The sequence below is a fragment of the Apus apus genome, chromosome 1 (assembly GCF_020740795.1).
Source record: "Apus apus isolate bApuApu2 chromosome 1, bApuApu2.pri.cur, whole genome shotgun sequence".
Classification (NCBI taxonomy): Eukaryota; Metazoa; Chordata; class Aves; order Apodiformes; family Apodidae; genus Apus; species Apus apus.
The window spans coordinates 67547390-67570050 of NC_067282.1; the positions used below are offsets into that span (position 1 = coordinate 67547390).

Here is a 22661-nt window from a genome sequence, read left to right on the forward strand (position 1 = left end):
CCAGCACTAAGGCATTGACATCTGCATCTAACCAAGTGCTGGAGCAGGAAGGATGTTCTGGCATGGCTGCAGGCTGGAGTGGTTGCTTCAGTCTGATGAACTGTCTTGTGTATCGCCCTCCTGCTAGGAACTGTTTGCTGCAGCTTTAATTTGCAAAACACTAATACCATGCCAGGGATTTTAGGTATCCTGTGATCCTGTGTCTCAGCAGCATCATTGAGCACAGCCTTGCTTCTGCCAAGGGGATATGAGTTGTTTCAGCCAGGTGTGGATTGAATGGGGAGGGAGAATGGCTTCTCATCTCCCCTTTGATTCAAACCACGTTCAGCATGAATGCACCTGATCCCTGAACGTCATCCCTATCCCTCAGGTGGATCCAGCTGAGGCTTCAGCTCCATGCTAGTGTTAAATTAGCAGTAGGCAAGGGCAAAGGAGTGTCAAAGCACAGCTCCTCCTGGATCTTCTTATGGCCACTTGCTGCTAGGACTCCAACCAAAAAGCATCTTACCAGGAGAATCTTTCAAAGCTACTAAGAATAGAAGAAAACTCTAGAAGATGAGCATATTGGAGACAAAGGCCAGTTTCAGAAGCAAGTGTTGACTGTACTTCAGATTCTGTTGGGGAAGTTAAACTCCACATAAGCAGCATTATTTTCGGGGATGGTGAGTGGGTGCTGTGGACCTTGAAGACAAAATGTGCAAGTGTGGCATTGTCAGGGAAGGAATCTGCAGTTCAGTAAGCTGGATGTACCCTTGAGTAGCCAGTGGTTTGGGGCACCCATTGTAGATGCTCAGTGCCTGCTCAGCCTGTTGCTAGGGTCAAGACCAGGCTGCATGTGGGCTGATCTGCTCTACTGCCCGATACTCCTCCTACTCCCCTTACAGATGTGGTGTCCTGTCCCCAGCTGGCTGTAATGTTGCCTTCTCTCTAGCTGAGAAAGCCCTTCTATCCTCACATTTATCCTCTGGCTCACTATCCTCATGCCTTATAATCCAGAGGGAGGGTGGGCTGGAGACTTTCCCTGCTGCATTCTTTGCCAAGCCTCAGTAAGGAGGAAATCAGCTTAGGAACAGGCCACCAGGAACATGGGAGCATAAGGGCTGGTTCAGAGGTGTTCCTGGAGCTTGTTAGGCACTACATGGGAAAGGCTTCCAAGGGAGAGAGCATACTAAGAGGAAGCAGCTTGCTGTTGCTGTGCTGTCACAACTTGCTGCCATTAACACCAAGGATGGCTGCTGACTGCACTGGGGCATTAGTTTGGTACCTCAGCCCCCAGCTCTCTGCTCTTCCCTGCCTCTTTGGCTCAGTCCTCTGTGAAAGACGCTCCCTTCTGCAGTGCCCGTTCTTCCCTGCAAGATGAGTTACTCAGCCCTCTCTCAGCTTGTCACTTCCTCTCACAATCTGCCTTTAATGCAGCCAGATGGTCTGTACTCGCCCACACTCCACGCAGGCACCTTCAGCTCCCTGCACTTGGATAACGCTCTCATCTGCCCTGCTGGTGGTCAGGTCTGTGATCAGCCTTTGGGAGATGGCTCCTGTTGCAGAGGATGGCTGTGGGAGGCAACCTGGGAGTGAGCTGTCTTAGACCCACACAAAGGGTCTGCTTGATGGCCCAGTGTGTGTGGGCAGGGAAGCTCTCTGACCACATCCCTCTGAGCTCTCTGCGTGGACAGACTCCTGATGCTAATGCTCTGGAGCCTGCTGCTTCTGCCTGGTCATCCGACTTGTCCTATACCACTTCATCTGCTGTGCTTAGAACTAATCTAGGTCCCTGGACTTCTGCCTAGTGCCGTTCAGTTGACTTCTGACACATTCATACTGGCAACTCAGTTATGCTCATTTCAGGTTTGGGTTTATTGGAAATTTTCAATGCATATACAGGAGTTAAAAATTAATCCAATACAATGAATAACAGCAGAGCATCTTCTTCTTGGTGTTACCTAAGTGCTTACTGTACTGCCAAATGCTTTTGGAGAGAACTTTGCCTATCCTGTTATGAGGGGGAAGCAATTCCAGATTCCTGCCTTATGCTGTTGCTAAGACATGCTGTATCTTAACCTGCAGCACACTGCTGATAGGGTAATGCCATTAAACAGGGGTAAGAAACTTTAATTTTAATAATGTCAGCTTTTGGCTTATATACAGCTTGCCTTTCTTTTGGATTTTTGGGGGTTTTTTTGAAGTGTTGGGTCAAGTGAAAAGGCCCAGACAGACTTATACAATACATCCTTAAATACCACAGTTAACCAGCTTGAAAAAGATTTAAATGACAAGAAGATAGAGGCTCATAAACTTGGAATCACCACTTGCCACCAAAATCCAAAGCACTGTGCTTGTGAGCTGGCCAGTGCTGTGAACTATGCAGCCCCTTGAAAAATAATCCAGGTTTTAGATTGTCCATATGCAATGCTGGGATGTGGACTGATAGCATATATCATTTACATAAATAGCTCTTCCTTCTTCTCCTCCCATCCAAGCTTCCCTGGCACAGTTAGCTAGAAGCTGTTCTCTGGGTGGCCAAGTTCACAGTAGTGGTTAGGGGTCAGCTGACAGTTGGGTCTGTTGGCTCCCTGCTCAAGCTGTGTCACCCCTACAGGGTACTGGCAACAGAAAAGCACCAGGTTACTGCTTAAGGAAAAATAAGTGCAGTTCAGTTCTGTTCGTCCTGTGGTGGAGGAGGGTTTGTGTCAGTGCTGCAGCTTTGCGTGTGGGAATGGTGTTGGCATGAAGCACACCCTGTGCTAGGTGTTGGTTAACTAGGCCTCACTGCCACCAGCCAAGACAGCCCTATGGAGTATTCAGAAGACGAGGAGCTTGTGGGGAATAATCCTCTGAAGTGCAGAGTGAAGCCATCAGGTAAGTTTCCAGATACGCTTGGTATACAACAGCAGTGGTCCCAGGGAGCTTTCTTTGGCTGTACGACCCTTTGCACTGGACAGGACTTCCCCTTGGATTTGTTTCAGTGAGTAGGAACATAGCACTGAACAGAATCCGTCTTTTCATCCCCTTTCTCAGCCTCCTTTGACTCTTCTTCTGTCATGTTTGGAAGTCAGGGAGAATTTCAGCTACTCTCCTGCGTAGCTGATTTCTCCTTTCCTCTCTCTCTCTTTCCTTTTTCACCAGTAATGGGTACTGTCTCCATGCCTGGAATGCATTCAGCCTGAGTCTCCTTAAAAGAAATGTGGGACACAAAGAACAAAATGACAAAATGCAGATGTGTGCATAACATAAGGTAATCAAAAGCTGACTTCTATTTGAGGGGGGAACTCCTCTAAAATACTTGTGGGATTTGTCCTTTCTGCTGCTAGTCAGGGCTGTGACATACTAAACACCTGCATGTGGACCACCTCGTTAGTATGTCAGTCAACCCAGGGAAGAAGAGCAAATTGCCCTTCTCTATTCCTCTCCCCCAAGAATTTTTGCTCTTCTCTCTGACAGAATTAATTAGCTGGTGTTTGCTTAGCATGCTGAAGATGAAAGACATTTCTTGAAGAATAAACAGGGTCTCTAAAAGCAGTTTACTCAGGAAGAATGCGGGCTCACTTGGTTCAGATCAACCACTTGGGAGTGCAGGTAGCTGAGCTACAGTTCTTCCCTGATTTTGATCACCCCACTAACGTTGCCTTGCCCTGGATTCTCATGGTCACTAGGGAGAAACAGTCCTGTCTAAATAATAGTTTGCTCTGTCAAGGTCTGAATTGCCTTTTGCCGGTTAAGTGACGGAAGCAGCAATGTGAAATGACAGGTGATTAAGCTCCTAATATGGGATCATACATAGAATGCATCCAGGCTTTTCCCCAAGTCTGAATTTTCTACGGTTCCTCCACTTTGCTGGCTGGTTGGGTAAAATCATGCACTGTTCTGACCTTACTGACACAGCAAGCTTGAACAGGTTTGCTTGAATTTAAATTAATTCCTCCTCTAAGGTGCTGTGGATCCTGTTTGGGCTATGCACAGGCACAGTCTACTCATGACTGCATGCAGCTGACATGCTTTCATGCTGGGGTGGTGAACGTGCTTCTGTTTCCTGCTGAACTTTGACAACAGTTTTTTTCTTCCTGTTAAAATGCACAGTTAATGCAGTTGTGGGACAATGAGTGGACTGGGTGCGTCCAGCTCCAATCATGATTGGTACAACTGCCTGCTGTAGTTCTCAATCCCAAGTCAGGCTGACAATGGCATAAACTTGAAAGATTCCTTAAATAGGGTTTCTAGTTGATCAACTTTGGATTTGTGAATTAAATAATCTGTGGACAAAACAATACAGTGTAATTCCTGCACAATCATTTGGCTTGCTATAATTGTACTTACAGATTTTCGTAAGGCAGCTTTTAACAGAAGCTGCATGGCCAGTTCTGCTAATCAGCTTAGAAAATTTCAGCTACTTATCTGCATTCACTGCATTCTCTTTCAGCAGATTTAAAAGTCCTGTGAAGGGTACCACTAAATTTCTTTTTCTAGGCTACATGGAAAATTCTTACCATGAACCTCTGCTGATGTTGTCCATCCATATTACAGAAGCAAAATACCAGTAATAAAGAATCTGCTTCACATGTTCTTGGGGAACTGATAACTGACTCATCAGAAGTAGTCTCTAAAAGAATCTATAGGGTATATTAAACCTAAGTAAGAAGAGCTGCAGGCCAAGGGAGTGCACTTACTTGTTACTGTGTTCAGTAGCAATCTTCAGTTTCTCCCATAAGGTACTTTTTTCCTCCATGGTAAGATCAAACCATGCCCAGAAGTACTTCCTCATGAGGCAGGCTGCGTGGAGGGTACTCATTCTCTCCTCCAGATTGGAAAGAAAATCCATATACTAAGGAAGGAGGACAAAGAGGTGAGAATGGTTTCTTTCTGCCAAGCCCCATCCCAATAAGCAGAAAGAGAGCAGTGCTGCTACTGTGGCAGTGAAGGAAAATCAGCAGGGAGCAGGGTGAGAGAGTGCAAAGGTGAAGGAGCAGTATGTAGGAGAGCATCCTGCGTGGAGGAGAATGATGGAGAGTGGAGAGCTGAAAGATGGTCTCTGAAGAAAGGAATGATGTTGCTGGAATGGGGGCAGTGTAACTCAAAAAAGGTTGGGCTGCAGGTGTGTGAGGTGGCACTGTGGTGTGGGGAAAGCCTGGCAGTAGTATCATTTCTCTGCTGTGGTGCAGGCAAACCTTTAGCCAGTTCCTGAAGCCCCGTCTCAGCAACACATGGGAGTAGAAATCCTCAGCCTGAGACACCTTCTCCATGAGGCTCTCCTGGGTATGCTGGAGCCAAGCCATCAGGCATTTTCTCTGCAAGCCCAAGCAGTGGTGCTTTTGTGCCAGCTGAGGAAAGACAGCAAAGATGGCAGCTAGTTACTTGCACTAGTGACTACCTACACTACCTACGGAAAACTGGGTACACTAGAAAATCATCTCAGCTTTTTGGGCTCCCTAAAATGCAGATGTCTGACAGCTGGAATAACTTACAGGATAGGTTCCAAGAGGGGTCAACATAAGGAACAAGACCAGCCTCTCTGCCAGGCCACTACTGTGTTACTTCCAGAGAATATTCTTTTAATTAGATGCTCAGTTTAACTATTGTGAATGGAGCAGAGGCATGACATGAAATAGTTTAGTCCAACCCTGTCCAAAACACTGACCAGCAGGGTGGACTTACAGAGCAGCTGCTATCCCTTTGCTTCTTCCCAGCTGGAGGCCTGTGTGCATTTGGTCAAGTACTGTAAGTAACTGCAGTTCCAGTGACTTCAGTGGAAGCTTGCCAGTTTAGCCTTGGGCTCTGGCTACATCTTCAGGATACAGCTGAGCATTCTTAGTCCAGCCCTGATAAGGCATGCCAATTCATTAATGTACAGAAATGTCTCATTAGCAGTATTTATATGTCAAGGTCTCAGAAGCTACCACTTGGTGTTCTGCACTGAAGGTATGGACAGGCTACAACAGATTATCACCTGTGATGCCCTGTCTCTAGCAGTGGCCAATACTGCCCCAGAAGTGACACCAGAGAGAGGAAAAGCCCTAGTGGTGGGCTGGGGTGGGCTTGGCAGTGTCTTATTGGTTAGCTTTGCTGTGAAGCAAGAGAACTGACAGACTCATGTCGTACAATTTCAATATATTTTTTGTGTCATGCTAAACTAACTCCCCCTGTGTTATTGGCATCAAATCATGTGGCAGTTAGTACTGCAAACAAGTGGAGGCTAACAAAAGATGACTTCTCATTAGATTGAAATTAATTCCTTTCTCTGTCCTTTTGGTTCCTGCTTAATCAGCTATAAATGAAGATGCCACCCTTGTGGGTTTGTGATGACCTTTCAGGATTACTGTCAGATGGCCTGATTTAAAGAACTAATACAGGGCAGGGTGTGCAGGGAGAATTTTTGCTTTTTCCATCTCTATCTGGCTTAAGAGCCTTTTAAGGTTTTTGGTAAGTGCTGTGTCCATTCTTTTTCCCTTCCTCCTATGGCACAAGTCTTTTCCTTATCCTTAGCACTTACTAGCAGATTTGCCTTGGCTTGCTCCCTCAGCTTTTTCCATGGCACCATTCCCAGCTTTCTCAGCAGGACGTTCTCATAGTGATCTCTGGCCTTTTTCTGGAGCTGCTGCTCTTTCTGCAGCTTCCTCTGCTTCTCCAGCTCTTTCTATAATACATAGAGCAGTAGTTTTAATTCACTCTGGATGGAGAGGATGTTAAACAATGACAATATATTGTCATATTGGAGCTGACAGGAAACAGGGATCTGCATCATCTTTAGCAGTGCAGACCAGACATGACCCCATGTACTAGAAGCAGTGGTAAAAAGCAAGGCAAACTATCTTGAAAATTCTCATAGAAGATTATGGTATTTCTGGACATTTCCTCAGGCCATGTATCAGAACGTGTCCTTCCCTCAGCACTGCAGCTTGGTGTTACTGTAGCAGACACATAATCTGTGGCTACCAGTAGTGCTGACATAGCAGAAACCTCCTTTTGATGGCCTTTCAGTGTGGGGAGGGGTGCTTTGGTGAGCTCGAGGAGGGCAGCTTGCTGTTTATAAAAGTAAATTGAAAGCATGTCCAAAAATCATTCCAAGTTTACACAGGGACCCTACCACTTCATCTAGCCTAAACAGTACGGGAGGGATGTGGGTATTATTGAACTGCAGTTTTGACTGAGACTCCAGGAATGAAGGTCAAACATCCCAAAACACTCAATCCAAGTAGAACAGTATTTGTAGGTCAAATTCCTGTAGGATTTCAAATGTGCTATTTGGGTTATTAGGACAACTCATTTCAAATAACAATAATGAAGTGGAGTTATTCCAAGGCTACCTCCAAGGAAAGGATGCTTCTATTCTTCAGGTGGAAAGTTGCCCTTGATATATCTGTCCGGCTTGTTTACTTTCAAATTGTGTGTTTGTGACTGGTATCATTGTGTATGCTGCAGACGGATACAAGGAGAAGGAGCAGCCTGCAAGTAGGCTGAGTGTGCTGTCACTGAGGGGCTTATGTGGTTATACCTCAGCAGTGAGCATTCACCATCTGGGACCTCTAGTCCTGCTGATGAGACAGAGGCAATATATACTTCAGAGTGTGTTTAGTCCACAGCCCTTCACCTAACATTGCCAAAAAGGGTGAAGGTGGTGGTGAGTCTACATTGTGGCACTGAGCTGTGGGACTCTGCTCTACCAATGCTATCAGTTCACATTACTTGGGCTGCTGACTGAGTGCTAGTGGGTAATGGCTGCTCTTCCCTATCCCTGGCAAAGGCAGGGCAGAGAGGTGAGGTGTTTGGTCACCAGCTTCTGCTGCCTTCTCTCCTCCCGTCGTCTTTCCTGCTGAGCTTCCTTTTCCTCAGCCTCCTTTCTCTGTCGTGCTTCCTCTTCAGCCTTCAGCTGGGCCTTGAAATGGCAAAAAATTGAGGTAGGTAAAATTTAATTTGGCACACGTGACTTTTTCAGAGAACAGAGACCTCTAAGCTTTCCCAATATTCCTCTAGTATTGACCAGCATTTGAAACTTCAGAAAGAAACAGATTTCATCACAGACATGATCTGTGCTGGACAGTGAACTGTGGAATTGAAAGGAAGGAGGGATTGTTCTTTCTACAACCTATATATATCTTTTTCTTTGTCCTGAGTTACAGCATTTTCCCACTCTTCCCCTAAAACATTTAAACCATACACTAAGTTATGTAGTGATAACCTGATTGCTGAAGTCAGTTCTGAATCCCTGGACTCTGCTTTTAAGCTTTACTTCTACATGCAAAGCAGTATTACAGGTACCCAAACATTTATTTCCCCAAACACTGAAGATCAAATAAGTTGTTTTACTTCAGTACTGCTCATACTTTGTGAGATACCCTTCTCTGAATGTTTACCTACTCCTCTTGCAAACCCCACTCTTACTTCACAAAGCTTTTGCTCTTGATATATGTATCAAAGGCCTAAAACTGACACCAACACAATTACTGTGCTTCCAGATCTCTACAACTAGGGCAACTGCAGCTGAGCAAACCTAAACTGATGCTTGTTTGTACAATCTATCGTTTAAGTTCTCTAAGGCTTGTTTCAGCCTCCTGCATATGTGAGTGCATCTCTTAACTTGGAGAAGGAAGAAAGGCTGGTTGCTTTAGGACCCCAGTTCTGAGCTTTCTAAATCCTAATGCAATTTACTAGCAATGTTTTCAGTAACAGCTTAATGCTCTGAAGGTAAGAAGGCTCATCTGTTGGATGTGTATCACAGAATTTGTGTATTAACTATGCAAACATTGTCAGTATCTTCTCTCTTCAGCAGAGATTTGCTAAAAAGATGCAGGATTTTTTACTAGGTGAGACTGCACATCCTCAAGCTGCAACTGACCACACATGACAGGCAGGGAAGGGGAAACCCACCAGAGCCATGTTCAATCAAGTGGATCTCTGCATGCACTTCCACCATTCCTGTCCTCAGCTGAGTTACAGTCATGGGGTAGGTATGAAAGAAGTTTTGGGGGGGGGTAAAGGAGGTTGTTTCTAGAATTGCAGCTGCATCAACATAAAGTGTCTGCTTGTGATATAGTAGGGCTAGTGCTATCACGGTATGCAAATGTAGCAATAACTACTTCTTTTGATATGTGCTGTACATCTGTTTTCTCACAAGTTATAAAACTCCTGTTTTGGATAAAGGGCCTTTTCATGGTCCCTAACTCTGGAGTTAAACCAGCATTTCTTGTAACTGGAATGGTGTGAAGAGACTTTATTTTTCCACTTCTCTTACCAGTTTTTCCTCTTGTCTTCGTTGTTTGGCTTCTTCCAGTTTCTTCCTCCGTTCTGCCCGCTGAATTGCTCTCTCCTCCATAGCTACAGAAACAGGGGACATAAGGCTTAATGGAAATGAACTATGGGATAATGGCAGAAGTTTGGTGAACAAGGATGACCGCTTAACTATACTGACAGGCCCCCAGTGACTTGGCAATGCCAGCACAAAGGCACTTGCTTCCTGCTGCCTCTTACAGCTGCCAGTGTCACGAACAAGGTACCCATAAACATTTGACATGACTCAGGACAACCCCAGCTATATTCATTCCACCCTGTTGCAGCCACAAGGATCAGTTGTGAAAGGGGTTGTGATCAGAGGTTTTATCCCTGTCTTCCCTGATTGAGTGCTGAGGCTGAGGACACCTGGTTTAGCAGCAATTGCTCTGAGGTCTCCAGTAAGCTCCAGCTGCTTATTTAAAGAGTGACTTAATGATGGAAAGCATTGCTGCCACAATGATGCACAAGTACTTGGTCCTACTAGTCCTAGTAGTGAGAAACTACTGCTTAATGCTTCTCCTGGGAGATGAATTGCAGTGCAGTGATCTTGCTGGTGCTCAGCAAAGGTGTCATGGTGCTGACATAACCACAAAGAACGTACAGTGGAGTTAAGAACCCATGTTTGCTTCTTCTGAAGCTGCAAATGAAGTGCACAGGCTGGAGATCACAGTAAGCAGGGAGCATTTAAGTGTTCTGACTGCAACAGGTTTCCTCAGATTATTTCTCCTCCCAACCACCCCAGGGTTTTCTGCCAAGGGAAAAATCATCCAGTGATAACTTACTCACTGAATTTTTTGGGGGATCTTCCAACGAAAGCACTTGAGTGTTCTGAAAATGCACTTAATGCCTCTAAGGTGTACAGAGTTCAGGCAAATCAGAATGAATGACGGCTTGGACTAGGTAGCATTGGAGTTCAACACAGTAAGTTAACAAAAGGCAACTATTAATGCCCGACTACCACGGCCAAAAAGCTCTGGTCACCCCAAAACTGTAAAAACAACACAATGATCATGTTCCAGACAATCTTTCACAGACTCTGACCACTCCCCACTTGATATGGAAGTACATGACTTATGGATATAACAGAACCTGATTTTAATTTACTGCATGAAAAGGCTGTGTTGCATGTTTAACATGTATATGCTGTGTCAGCGTGCCCAGAGAAGGGGAGATAACTCACAGAAGGCAAGGATTCAGAGCTTCTTCCCCAGCCTAACTACTGTTGTCTCACAAAACCTTGGGTAGGCACTTAATTCCCTTTGAAATCTCAGTACCTCTGTCAAAGGTAAATGAAAATGACTGGTCAGTTTAAGTGGTACTTGCATGTGCAATGAAGGGAATCAGACTGACAGAAAAAAGCCCTGTAGAGCTCTCTCTGAGTCTTGTCACATCAGAAGCAACCACAGATCACAGTATCATTCTGGTTGGAAAAGACCTTCAAGATCATTGAGTCCAACCACTACCCTAACTGAATGTTAGGTGTTAGGAGTAACCACTACCACAGTGTACGAAGCACGGACTTGAGGGACTTGCAGTGGCTGAGATGCCTGACTTGGGCATGAAAACAGCTCACCTTCTCACAGTGCTGCTCAGGTTGGGAAAGAGAGTGCTGGGTTTTACTTGCATACTGTCACCAACCAGCAAGGAGAGAAGTTTCCAGACAACCTGTTGAGAAAAGTGCTGTGGAATGATCTTTGATATCTAGAACAATACCTTTCACTATGGGATGAATTGAAGCCAGCTGGCTGGAGGGTCTCCTGCCTTCCATCACTGCCCTTGTGTTTTCTGGCCCATGAGAACCAGGTGGACTGTGAAAGGAAAGAGTAATGAAATTAATCAATGAATGTGATAAAATAATGTCTCAGTCCATCTACCTGCCAGCTAAGGTTGAGGCCTTGTAGTTGCTATTGTCCATTGTGCTGCATTTTCATTCTGAATCCCTGATACGCTTTCTTCTGCTTGAAATAGGATTAATGATGCATCCGTGCAAAAGAATTGAGTTCCCAGGGCTGTTGCATGTTCTGATATACTGAGGATGACACGCTTTTTTTCCCTAGCTAAATAAATTCCTGCTGCTACTATGTGTGATGCTCTACTGTTGCTATTTCTAAGTGGATCCTGTATGGATCACACAGTGTTGAGCCACTGTGAAAAGGGAGGATGGAGAACCATGGCCAGCCTGATACCACCCTTCAGTCTAAGGCACAGGTGAGAGGAAGAGCAGCTAGCATGGCTGAAGTGTGCCAGCCAAATTCTTGAGCAGGAATGAGGCAGGCTGAGCCTGCTTTGTGGTGAGCATTTACCTCAAATGGGTTGTATTCATGACTCTGAATTGTTTTTCCCCCTTCTGTTCTTCCTCCCTGGTTTGCAAAGCAGAGTTGTTAAGCAGCTGAGTTACAGCTGTGGCTTGCACTGCCTCTTCTTTAGCTCTGCCCAGCCTCTGATTTTGCTGCAGTTCAAAGATCAGCTCTTGCTGTTTCTGAAGCTGCTGCCTCTGCTCCTCAATCAGACGTTGCTGGAAGGCATGACGGTGCTCAAAACGGCTGCCATAAGCAGGAGCTGTCTTTGGACCAGGTGCCTGAAACTGATGGGGGAGAGTCTCTATTTGATTCCTGTACACAGCCTGGTCCTGGGCACTTGGGGCTGTGTGGTTTAGGGTAATCCCCCATGCAAATTTGGGTTTTCTGTAGGAATGAGATGTGTCAGCAGCATCCCAACAAGACTGGTCTCTGGTCTGGTCAGGTTCTTTCTGTATGAGGCAAGTTTCAGTTAGCTAGGGGAAAAAAAAAAAAAGAAATTAGGAAAATCTGGCATTGATTAAAACCAAGCATTCTTCTGCCCGTCCTATGTAGTGTTTCTTTAATGCAAATCGAGTGATATGCCCCTGAAGTAGGTTGATCTCTGCTGTGCAATCTTTATGCAGTTCCTAGGCAGGGCAGAGGCACCCTGTTATGCACAAAATAGGAGCCTATAGGAAAGAACAGTTAAGGAGCTGTGTGCCACTTCACTGTGAGGAAGAAATTGTCATCAGGCATGAGCTTTGGCTGGAATATATCCTGAATTTTTGGTTAGGGAGCATAGCTCAGGACAGCTCATCTCTCAGGTATTAGCATGCTCCCTTTTAGACTGTGTTGTCCCCACTCAGTGCTGAGACAGAGAATAAAGGAAAAAAACAGATGTTGAAGTGATCTACATAGCTGATCTACTGAACAGTCCATTCTAAACAGAAGATAAGTCTACAAGGTGTTGCTTCCTTATGCCTCTTCTCCAGCTTTGATAAATACTACCATGGAACTGGTGCACAGTGAGGAATGTGGCTGCCTTTTCTGATGCATGGTCTTTCTCTGAGGAGGCATCAGATTTAAGGTCTATTTTCTGATTCCTAGGTAAAACTCCATATTCAGTTCCATCCTTTCAGCACAATTTTTACCAGTGCATCAGAGGAAAAATACAGGCCTACTAGGATGATACAAGCACTGTAAGAAATCAACTTCTACTGACACTTAAGCAAACAAAAAGCTTGACCTGCAATATGTGCGTGTGTGAGCTCTCATGCTGGAACTGGGATACTGCTGTGGTACAGATTTTATATAGACCAAAAGGAAGGGCATGGTCTGACCTGACAAATGACAATTTAAAGAATCAACCTCTGATTCTCCTCTCCTGCCTCCTTGTGATGCGCATTATCCTGAAACAGCCAGTGACCATTTTTTTCCTCCCTGCTTAAAAGCCAGAAAGCTGCACTGACATGACAAATCTCTTGTCATGCAATCAAGCGTTATTATTTTTAAGTCTAAGCAGGCATCAAAGATATAACTAATCTCTCAGCAAAACTGATCCGGGAGTAGGGCACTCACTGCAACTCACAGTACATGAAGGGTTGTACTCTGGTAGCATTTTTTGCATCTGATTTTTAAAGACTTCTCAACAGTTGCAGGCACAGTTGCAGTTTGGGGATCACCCTAGGAAAGAAGGCTTCCTCTGGGACAATGTACTCCTAATTTCAGATTGCACAAAATCATTACTTTGTAAGAGTACTGAGATGCCAATAGACAAAACTACATGGGAAGGATTTACCTTGTCTTGCTGCAACTGTTGATGATGCTTTACTTCTGCCGTTCCAGGCTCATTAACCTCTAGTGGCCTATCCAGACCACCCTTCCCCAGTGAAATTGCCTCCAGCAGCTGTGCCATCTTTCTCTTGGTCTCCTCCCTCTTGATCTGCAGCTTTCGGTTTTCTGCCTCTGCTTGGCTCCAGTGCTGCCATGCCAGAAAGCAGCTGCGCAAAAGCCGTTGCTGGTTGTGCTCTGCAGACAGTTGTTCTTTCCTGAATGAGAAAGCACTCGTGTTATGACAGGTGTGCCCAGGCCTGCCTGAAACAACTGCATCAAGTACAGCAGTCCAGACTGTGGCACAAGGCCCCCTAACTTCCCCAGTCTTCTTGTCACTTAACTCTGAAGGCCCTCCAAAGCTCTACAGAGTTTCTCCAGTGAGGAGTGGTAGGGCAGAAAGGATGGCTGTTATTTTGAAGTTTCCCTAATTGACATTTTGCAGTCTTCTGTGTCATCCTTGGGCTGTAGGATAGACAAAAGAGGTATCTTGTTCCCTTGCCAGCTGCATGTGGGGAGGCAGCAGTGCCTCACCACACAGCCTTCCAGAAACCTGCAAGAGCAAAATTTTCTCTGGCTCATAGGAAATTCATCCAACAGCCTTCTTAATTAAAGGCACTGGCCAAAATTACATCTGCTGTACTACTACTACTGAGATAGGAAATAACTATGTTAATCAGGAATAAGCATAGAATCATAGAATGGTTAAGGTTGGAAGGGACCTTAAAGATCATCAGGTTCCAACCTCCCTGCTATGAGCAGGGACACCTCACGCTAGACCAGGCTGCACAAAGCCTCATCCAACCTGGCCTTACACACCTAGTATTCTCTGGAGTACAGAGCAAGCCAGGGTGAGATTTTCAGAAAAGATACCTAGAGAGAGAGTGACACCTAGGCTTGCAGGAAAGTGCTAAAGCTCTTGTTTATCTCTGTTCTCCTTTTCATCTGTGCCACAATGCCTCTGGCAGACTGCAGGCAATGTAGCAATTTCTCAAAAAGCTACTGTCATCCTCCTGGCTAGCTAACTGGCAAGCACCTTCTACAGTCCCTGATCACTGCACTGCCCAAGTACTGCTGTAGTAGGAGAAATTCCACAATGTAGGGTCACTACCTGTTTTGATCTTGGAGATGAAGTTCCAATTGCTGTGTTTCCTGCTCTACTTTCTGGGCCCAAGTATAGTTTCTCCATGCTCGCAGGGCCTTCAGTTGGCATTTCCAGTCGGCAAAGGCACTGGCTTTTCCCGTTTTAATTCTGTGCTCCAGAATGACTTTCAGCCAAGCAGAGAAATGGCGCTGCATGCACTGCATGAGACAGTTTCAGAAAAGCAGTAAGCAAGATAGAGCCTGTCACACAAATGCTGATCCTCTCCACCCTTCCCCTTACCTGACTTTTTGAGATTATTCTTAGAAAAAAAAACAGAAATACAATATGGGGCTCTATGCTTTTGAGTCTCTGCATTTTCCTCTCCCTGTTCCTGCACCAGGGTCTGCAAGCCAATCTTTATTATACTTTCCCATACATACAATAAGGGCTTCTCAGGCCATTTTGTGACACTTCCCCCTTTTGCTTCCTTCCTCGAGAAAAACAGATCTTGCTACACTGCTTCCTCTATTCATCTTCCAGTTTCTCAATTGCAGAAGCTTTTATGTTTGTAGCTTTCCTGAGAGCCACAGCTTTTCCAGAATTCTAAGTGAACCCCCCTACTGACTGCCCTTGAGGCACAGACACACTGGGGATGGAGGCTAAAGATTTCTTGCTCCTACTCTTACAAGATACTTTTTGCCCTGCTCTTCTATTTTCCTAGTATCAGGAGGAGAACTTGTAAAAAGCAAAAACTTCTGATAACCAGGACTCTTTACTTCAGTTTTGCAAACGGTAGCTGAGGGCAGGTAGCTCAGAGTCTCAGATAAAGAAAGGTGATGCTCACTCTCTGCTTATTGGTGTGAATCCTGCGTAGCAGCTCCTGAGCCCTTCTCTCATTCTCTTCTCTTTGCTCTTCTCTCTTCAGGACGAGGAGTGGTGAAGCAGTACTAGATACCTCCTGCATTAGCAGCTTCTGACTTTTTTCTTGTCTCTTCCGCTCCCTGAAAAGTGAATGAACATACAGCTCTAACACAACGAGGAAAGAACTGTAGCACAGATTTCACTCTCTTCTTGGCAAATCCTAAATGAATCACCTCTACAACTTAGAAAGTTGCTACTTATTTAACTCAGCCTTCTTAAAAAACAGCCTCAGTTATGGTTCAGGGTCTCAGCCTTGAGCATTTCCAAAATATAGCAGGCAGAAGAAAATAGTAAGACTTCAGTAAAACACTTGCATGAGAACATTCTGGATGTCAGGGCTGCTTAAGTAAATAAATGGCATCCCCACAAATCACATCTCTATGACAATCCAAACTCAGCAGAAGCAAAAATTATGTCTCTGCAGAATTCCCAGCCAAGAATGCTCTTTATTCTCTCATAGCAGAGGAAGTATTCTAAGTGCTGGACTTTCAACACAGACTACATTTTTCTTTTTTCTTTTTCTTCTGTGTACTGAATTTCATGCTGCTTTAGACAATAACAAGGCTGGATGGGGCCACAGAGTTGATGAAGAGAATGCACAGTGGTGCAAACACACTCCTGCTTTGTGACTCGGTATCATCTTCTCACTGATGATAAACTCTGCTATTGACACTGGTAACAAAATAGTACAAGGTTTTGGGAGATTTTGGAGACAGAGGAATAGCAGATGTCTCCTTTGGAATTACCACTCCTCTTATATTTCAAAAAAGGCAGTGATAAAAGAGGGGTTCTTCATATGGTTCTTTCCACACCCCCCTCTCGCTCTTACATTCTCCATGCTTCTGCCATGGTATGCCTCTTCTCAGCCATTTCCTTTCGCAGCTTCACCATTTCCCTCTGGATCTCCTCCTCCTCCTTCTTGGCCTTCAGAGCCTTCCTCCTGTCCTCCTCCTGTGCTTGGAGCCTGGCCTCAGACAGAACTGATTTTTTCAGGGACTCTTCCTGTCTGTGAAACGCTAATGCCTTCTGATGCCTCATTCGGTTTTCTTTTACCTGGGAAAGAAGAAATCAGCAAAAGTCAAAGCAGATGCCAAAGGCTGAAGAATTTGAGGTTCATTGTACAATGACAGGGTGGGTCACAATCCACCTTTCACATGAAGCAAACAACCCTATCTGTAGCTAGCACTAACTGGACTGATTCTGCTCTCAGACCAGTGAAAAATTCCATTCAAGAAAGTTAATTTAAACCAGTATTACTTGACGGGAGCAAACTTAAAACTGACTGCCATGGCAGCTTTTCCTGTCAATGCTCAGAAAGGGGAAAAACCTGGACAAATGTAGTGAAAGTTGACTGTGCAAGCTACTGTGAGTGACTAACGTGCAGGTGGAAACGCAGTAACATTTCAGCTAAACTGTGGAAGAGCTGCCTCAGGTATTTGCCTCCAAGTCAGAGATTATTGCAGGCTGGGAGAGAAACTGGGGAAGTATCGCTGAGCATTTACTCTAATCCTATAATCCTCTGTCTTATTCCTTTTTAACTGTGCTGTCTTACATGCTCACCTGCTTGTGTCTGAGCTCCATGATTATTCGTGGATCTGCAAGTTGTTGTTTTTCCTTGTTTTCAAGTCTAAGGCCTTCCACTATCGCACAGTTCACAACTTCACTCTGCAAAAGATGCTGTAAATATTCTTGGACAGAAGAACTTTCCAATTCATGTTCCAGATAGCCACACAAGTCTGAAATGAGGAATTCAGATTATCTCAAGCTAGTCTGAAATAAATAAACCCCTCTTTCTCATATCACAAAGCCTAATGTAATTAAAGGGATAGCTTTCTCAGGCTGTGAATGCATTTCTGATAAAAGCAGACACAGGGACTGCGCTCCATTTATCCCCAAAGAGTCTTATTCAGTCTCCCATTAAACACACTAGAGCAGTAACAACATTTTGTCAATTTTTTACTGCCTCACTTCTGAGCATGGCTGTATAAATTTGACAGACCTCACAAATACCCATACACAAAAGAAATAAAATTTCTCTTTTACAAAGGGAGACATTGAATGTTTACATTTGTGCAGTCCTGCAGCAAGCTCCTGTAAGAGCTGGGGGAGACAAATTGTTGCCTCGACACTTGTTTCTACTGAGCCCACTATCCTGACCTCAAATCAGCTTTCACCTCTCAGTCTGACAAACCATGAGGCCTGGATCCCTTCCCCAGTGCATTCTCAGAAAGGAAGCCAGGAACTGCTTTGTTGGACTCTCACCATCAAACTGCTCGTACTTCAGAGGGGCTTCAGAAGGCTTTTCCAGGAGGACAGAGTCAGCTTCTTCCTCTCCATCGGTCATCAGCTCCAGCTGCAGTTTGGACTTCATCCAGTTACTGAGCAGCTCCTGGGCTATCATAAGGAAAGAGACTGATGACTTCACTTGCTTAAAAAATATATGGGTAAGAGTAAACTAGCAAGACTGTGTCTCTGGGATAGTTATATGACATGCTGGAAAGGCTGTCTGAAATGACTGAAAGCTCATCTGCAACAGAAAATGGAATAAGGGTATTAGTTCTGTTCTCATCTTCTTGATCTATAGAATAAAAGGAAGAGAAGGTGGCAAACTTTTTCCCAGGCACAAATGACTTCTTCTGTACCTCATTTTTCCTACCATACTCTGTGGACACTTAGATCACTCGTGTGATTATTATAGCATTTATCAAGGAGATGGAATTCACATGAGCTCATTCGTAACTCAGATAGCTTTCAAGTATTTTATCACTGCATTTGCAGACAGATATTTTCCACATGTATAGCCAAGGTTGTCATCTGTTAAATACAAAAAAGAACCACTGCTTGAAGAAATGTTTGCTTCACGTGTAGAGATTAACCTTTGCAAGTATCACAGCTCCAGGGACAACTGGTGAGTCTAAATTACAAATCTGTACTCAGAATTAAGAGTACAACTATAGGAATGCACCATGATGGATCTGGTACTTCTCAGCAGCCTAAAATGCCTAATGAGCATGGATATAAAGTCCTTCTGTGGACTGTATTTGCATCTCTACTCTTGTGTGGGGAAAATGCAAAAATTCCTTTTTCAGAGTTCCTACTCAAAAGCAAGGAGAGCTAATGTGGCTGCTGCCTCAGCAAACCACCTGGCCTCACTACATGGGTGGCCAAGCTGTTCCTGTAGCAGAACACAGCGCTGTAAACTGCAAGGCCTCAGGAGCAGCCCCATGAAAAGCTAAGCCATCTGTGTGATGAGGATGGGTGAAGAGCAGCGATCTCAGCAGCCCCTGAAGTGCAAGTCACCCCCTGGAAAGGCACACAGTCGACAGACAGGAGGAAGCAGCTGCTCCAAATCTCTAGTTCTGACACAAAATGAAGCTTCTCCCACTGAGTCCTGGTGTTTCTAAGGCAATGAAGTGTTTTTAAAACTTTCTTAGAAGTAGGTGGATTTTCTGAAGAAAACAGAAATCTAATGTTTATTTGCCTTCGAATCACTTTTGTTCTCTTTCATAATCTCTCAGGCCAGCTCAGGAATGAGGAAATGTATTGGGTAACAGAAAGAAGAGCTCCTTGTAACTGGAGTACAAGAGTTCTGGTACTTCTCGTATCAATACCTTTCTTTGCAAAGTGGACTATGTATAGTTAATGCCATTAAGTATTCTAATAATGGATTCCAGATAAAAGGCTTTCAAATGAGCTAGGAAAAAATCCTGAGGGATTGGTAGCTATAAAAAGAAAAACCCTAGCAGAGAAGGGCAAACAAAAATAACAAAGAAACATGAGGAAAGCCAACAACTTTTCCACCAATTTGCAAAGACAGCTCCTTTTGAGCCACTACACTGTCAGTGTACTGTGTACATTCAGTCAGTGCACTGTAAGCAGACAGATGCATGCTGAGCTATTAGCTGAACTCCTGATGACTACAAGTGAAAGAGCTGTGACTTCCTGTCTCAATGTGGGTGCTCTTCAGACGTGTCTTCCTTCCATTCTGTAAGGCTCCCTTTTGAGTCGTAAAAGAATGCTTAACTTTGTTTCTAAAATCTTGTTTCCTATGATTTTTTTACTTTGTAGATGTAGTTCTAGCACTGATGGGAGATAACTTCCCCCCCTTTTTTTTTTTAATGTACAACAGTTTTATTGTCAAATTTCAGTAAGCAGTTCTGGCTGCAGGCCTTACAATGGGAAAATTTAGTTAGCTAATGAGTGAGGAAAACTGAAAAACTCTGCATGGGAATCAAAGCAAAAATGGCACAATTATTTGTAGATGTGAAAGTTACACAGAACAACTCCATTTTCACATCTGGCCTGTTATAAAAAATGTCAGTTAATTTCATCAGTTTTCTGTAGCCCACTAACTTGTATTTGAGCATACAGTATGTCTTGGAGGGCAGTATTCTTCATTGTCTTGACCTGAAATCTCCAGGAGATAGACAGTTTATCCTTCTCTTAGGCATGCTAATTAAGATCTACCTTAGAATCCTAGGGGCTGGAAGGGACCTCGAAAGATCATCTAGTCCAACCCCCCTGCCAGAGCAGGGTCACCTAGAGTACATCACACAGGAACGTGTCCAGGCGGGTTTTGAATGTCTCCAGTGAAGAAGACTCCACAACCTCTCTGGGCAGCCTGTTCCAGTGCTCTGTCACTCTCACAGTAAAAAAAAATTTTCTGATACTCACCTTAAAGCTCCTATGCTCCAATTTGTATCCATTACTCCTTGTCCTATCACTGGTCATCACTGAAAAAAGCTTAACTCCATCTTCTTGACACTCACCCTTTACATATTTGTAAACATTGATGAGGTCACCCCTCAGTCTCCTTTTCTCCAAACTAAAGAGACCCAGCTCCCTCAGCCTTTCCTCATAAGGGAGATGTTCCACTCCCTTAATCATCTTTGTGGCTCTGAGCTGGACTCTTTCAAGCACTTCCCTGTCCTTCCCGAACTGAGGGGCCCAGAACTGGACACAATACTCCAGATGCGGCCTCACCAAGGCACAGTAGAGGGGGAGGAGAACCTCTCTTGACCTACTAACCACACCCTTTCTAATGCACCCCAGGATGCCATTGGCCTTCTTGGCCACAAAGGCACACTGCTGGCTCATGGTCACCCTCCTGTCTACCAGGACCCCCATGTCCCTTTCACCTACACTGCTCTCCAGCAGGTCAGCCCCCAACCTGTACTGGTACAAGGCATTTTTCTTCCCCAAATGCAAAACTCTACACTTGCCCTTGTTGAACTTCATCAGGTTTTTCCCTGCCCAAGTCTCCAGCCTCTGAATGGCAGCACAGCCTTCTGGTGTGTCAGCCACTCCTCCCAGCTTGGTGTCATCAGCAAACTTGCTGAGGGTACATTCTGTACCCTCATCCAGGTCGTTGATGAAGATGTTGAACAACACCGGTCCCACTACTGACCCCTGAGGGACTCCACTAGTCACAGGCCTCCAACTAGATTCTGCCCCATTGACTACAACTCTCTGACTTCTTCCTTTCAACCAGTTCTTGATCCACCTCACTGCCTGATCATCAAACCCATACTTGATCAACTTATCTGACTGAACCTTGAACTCCAGTGACTGATTCTTTTTCTGTTACATTAAAGACATGTTGCTATGAACTGTTTGTTATGGTCTCAAGCTTTGCAAGAGCCTGTTCAGACCAGAACCAAAATGCTGGTTCAAGAACAGTTCCTTTTAGACAGCTTGTGGCAAGGAGTATCTCAGCTCACCTTCCTCACAGGCCTCATCGTGATCTTGGAGCAGCTGCACGGTTTCCAAACTTGTCACAGGACCACAAGGCCTCTGTGGATACCTTGACTGTTGAAGGGAAAAAGCTTCAGAGGCACCATAGTCAGAGGCTCGGTCCATTCTCTTTAAATTAAAGAAAGGAAAAAATTTCTAAGGATCACCAGATATTAATTTTCAAACTTCCTATATCCAGGTTGCTCCTTCACTGAGAGCAAACATCAGTTGGAATGAGATGCAAGACAGCATGGCTGTTACAGGAAATAGGTTTATTTTGAAACACATTTCTCTGACTGCTCAATTGACTGCAGAGATCTGACTTAGAAATCATTAGGTAATAAGCATTAATTTAGAAATCAGTGTCAATCATAGTGATTGGAGAACACATGAGGGGAATGCAAACACCCAGCCCATGGGCTTTGGATGGAGACTTCCTGAGCTAGTCCCAGCAACCACCAGCTATGAAATTTGGCATCAGCATTTTGTCCCAACTAGGCTGGCCACTATGTAAATAGTCTGAGTGATTTTTTGGTCCCATATTCATCTCTCTGAGGTGTAAATGGTCCTGACGTGTCACTGTGGTTTCACACGGAACACCTGTACTCCTGACAGCCTGTACTTCTGCAGAACTTCTTCCCTTTGTGCTGGGGCAACCAAGGCAAAGCTGCTGCCAGAGGCCTAGGAGGCTGCACGAGGAGGCAGATGCACGCTCCTATGTAAGAAGCAGGCTGAGGGTGGGAGCATAGGGGTGCCCAAAGGAGTAAAGCAAAGGGAAGTAAATCCTAGATTTCATTTTTCTTGATGTCAGGTGATGGTAGATGCAGGAGATGGAGCTTTGGGGTAAATCTCTTGTATTGCTTGCCCAGTAGATCCAACGTACAGTACTGCTCAACAGCACATGTTGTGGGTGGCCTATGAATTTTGTGCCTAGCAACAAGGTACCTTACTCATGAGTGAGTTACTCTGCAAGTTACTTCACCTTGATCCAGTGTCCCAAGCTACAGGAGTCAAACTTTGGCTGGAAATGAGATGACAAAAAAAGAAAGAATAAAGCATTGCAACCACTCAATTTTTTAACCAGTTTGATGCCACCAGCTTCAGCACCAGCCACAGAATCCTAGAACGGTTTGGGATGGAAGGGACCTTGAAGACCAGCTAGTTCCAGCCCCCCTGCCACGGGCAGGGACACCTCCCCCTAGACCAGGCTGCTCCAGGCCCCATCCAACCCGGCCCTGAGCACTCCCAGGGAGGGGGCAGCCCCAGGGGCCTAGAGGCGGCCCCGACCCACCCTCCGCTTCAGCCTCACCCGGGGCCGCGGCCTCAGGGCTCCCCGGAGCGCCCTCCCGCCGCCCCAGGCCCCGCTACCTCCGGCCTGGCCCCGGCGGCGAGGCGCTGCCAGCGGAACAGCTGCGGCCTGTGCCCCGGGACGGCCATGGCGGCGCCGGGAGCGGCCTCACCATGGCAACGCCGGCCTCACCATGGCAACGCCGGCCTCCCGCCGCCGGCAGGCAGGCAAGGCCGCGCTCTCCCCGCCGGCGCACGCTGATGATGCC

The 22661-nt window shown here is 45.3% G+C and overlaps 1 protein-coding gene across 4 annotated transcripts; it reads right to left on the reverse strand.

Annotated features, from left to right (window-relative positions):
• Positions 1-1841: 1841 nt before the first annotated feature.
• On the reverse strand, positions 1842-22599 carry CCDC191 (coiled-coil domain containing 191). 4 transcript variants are annotated; one of them, XM_051644182.1, is made up of 17 exons: positions 22586-22599; positions 22088-22126; positions 21093-21234; positions 17635-17766; positions 16933-17108; positions 16202-16425; positions 15296-15452; positions 14479-14669; positions 13336-13585; positions 11562-12031; positions 10972-11066; positions 9221-9303; positions 7763-7864; positions 6482-6625; positions 5160-5312; positions 4662-4816; positions 1842-3169 (listed from the first exon to the last, which is right to left on the reverse strand). In XM_051644182.1, the coding sequence occupies exons 1-17, from the start codon at positions 22586-22588 to the stop codon at positions 3037-3039; spliced, it is 2649 nt and encodes an 882-aa protein (XP_051500142.1). In that variant the 5' UTR covers positions 22589-22599; the 3' UTR covers positions 1842-3036. The 4 variants fall into 4 exon arrangements, with proteins under 4 accessions (XP_051500142.1, XP_051500141.1, XP_051500143.1 ...); XM_051644181.1 differs by lacking the exon at positions 22586-22599 and adding an exon at positions 22474-22554; XM_051644183.1 differs by lacking the exons at positions 22088-22126; positions 22586-22599 and having other exon boundaries at positions 17635-17761; positions 21093-21189.
• Positions 22600-22661: the final 62 nt, after the last annotated feature.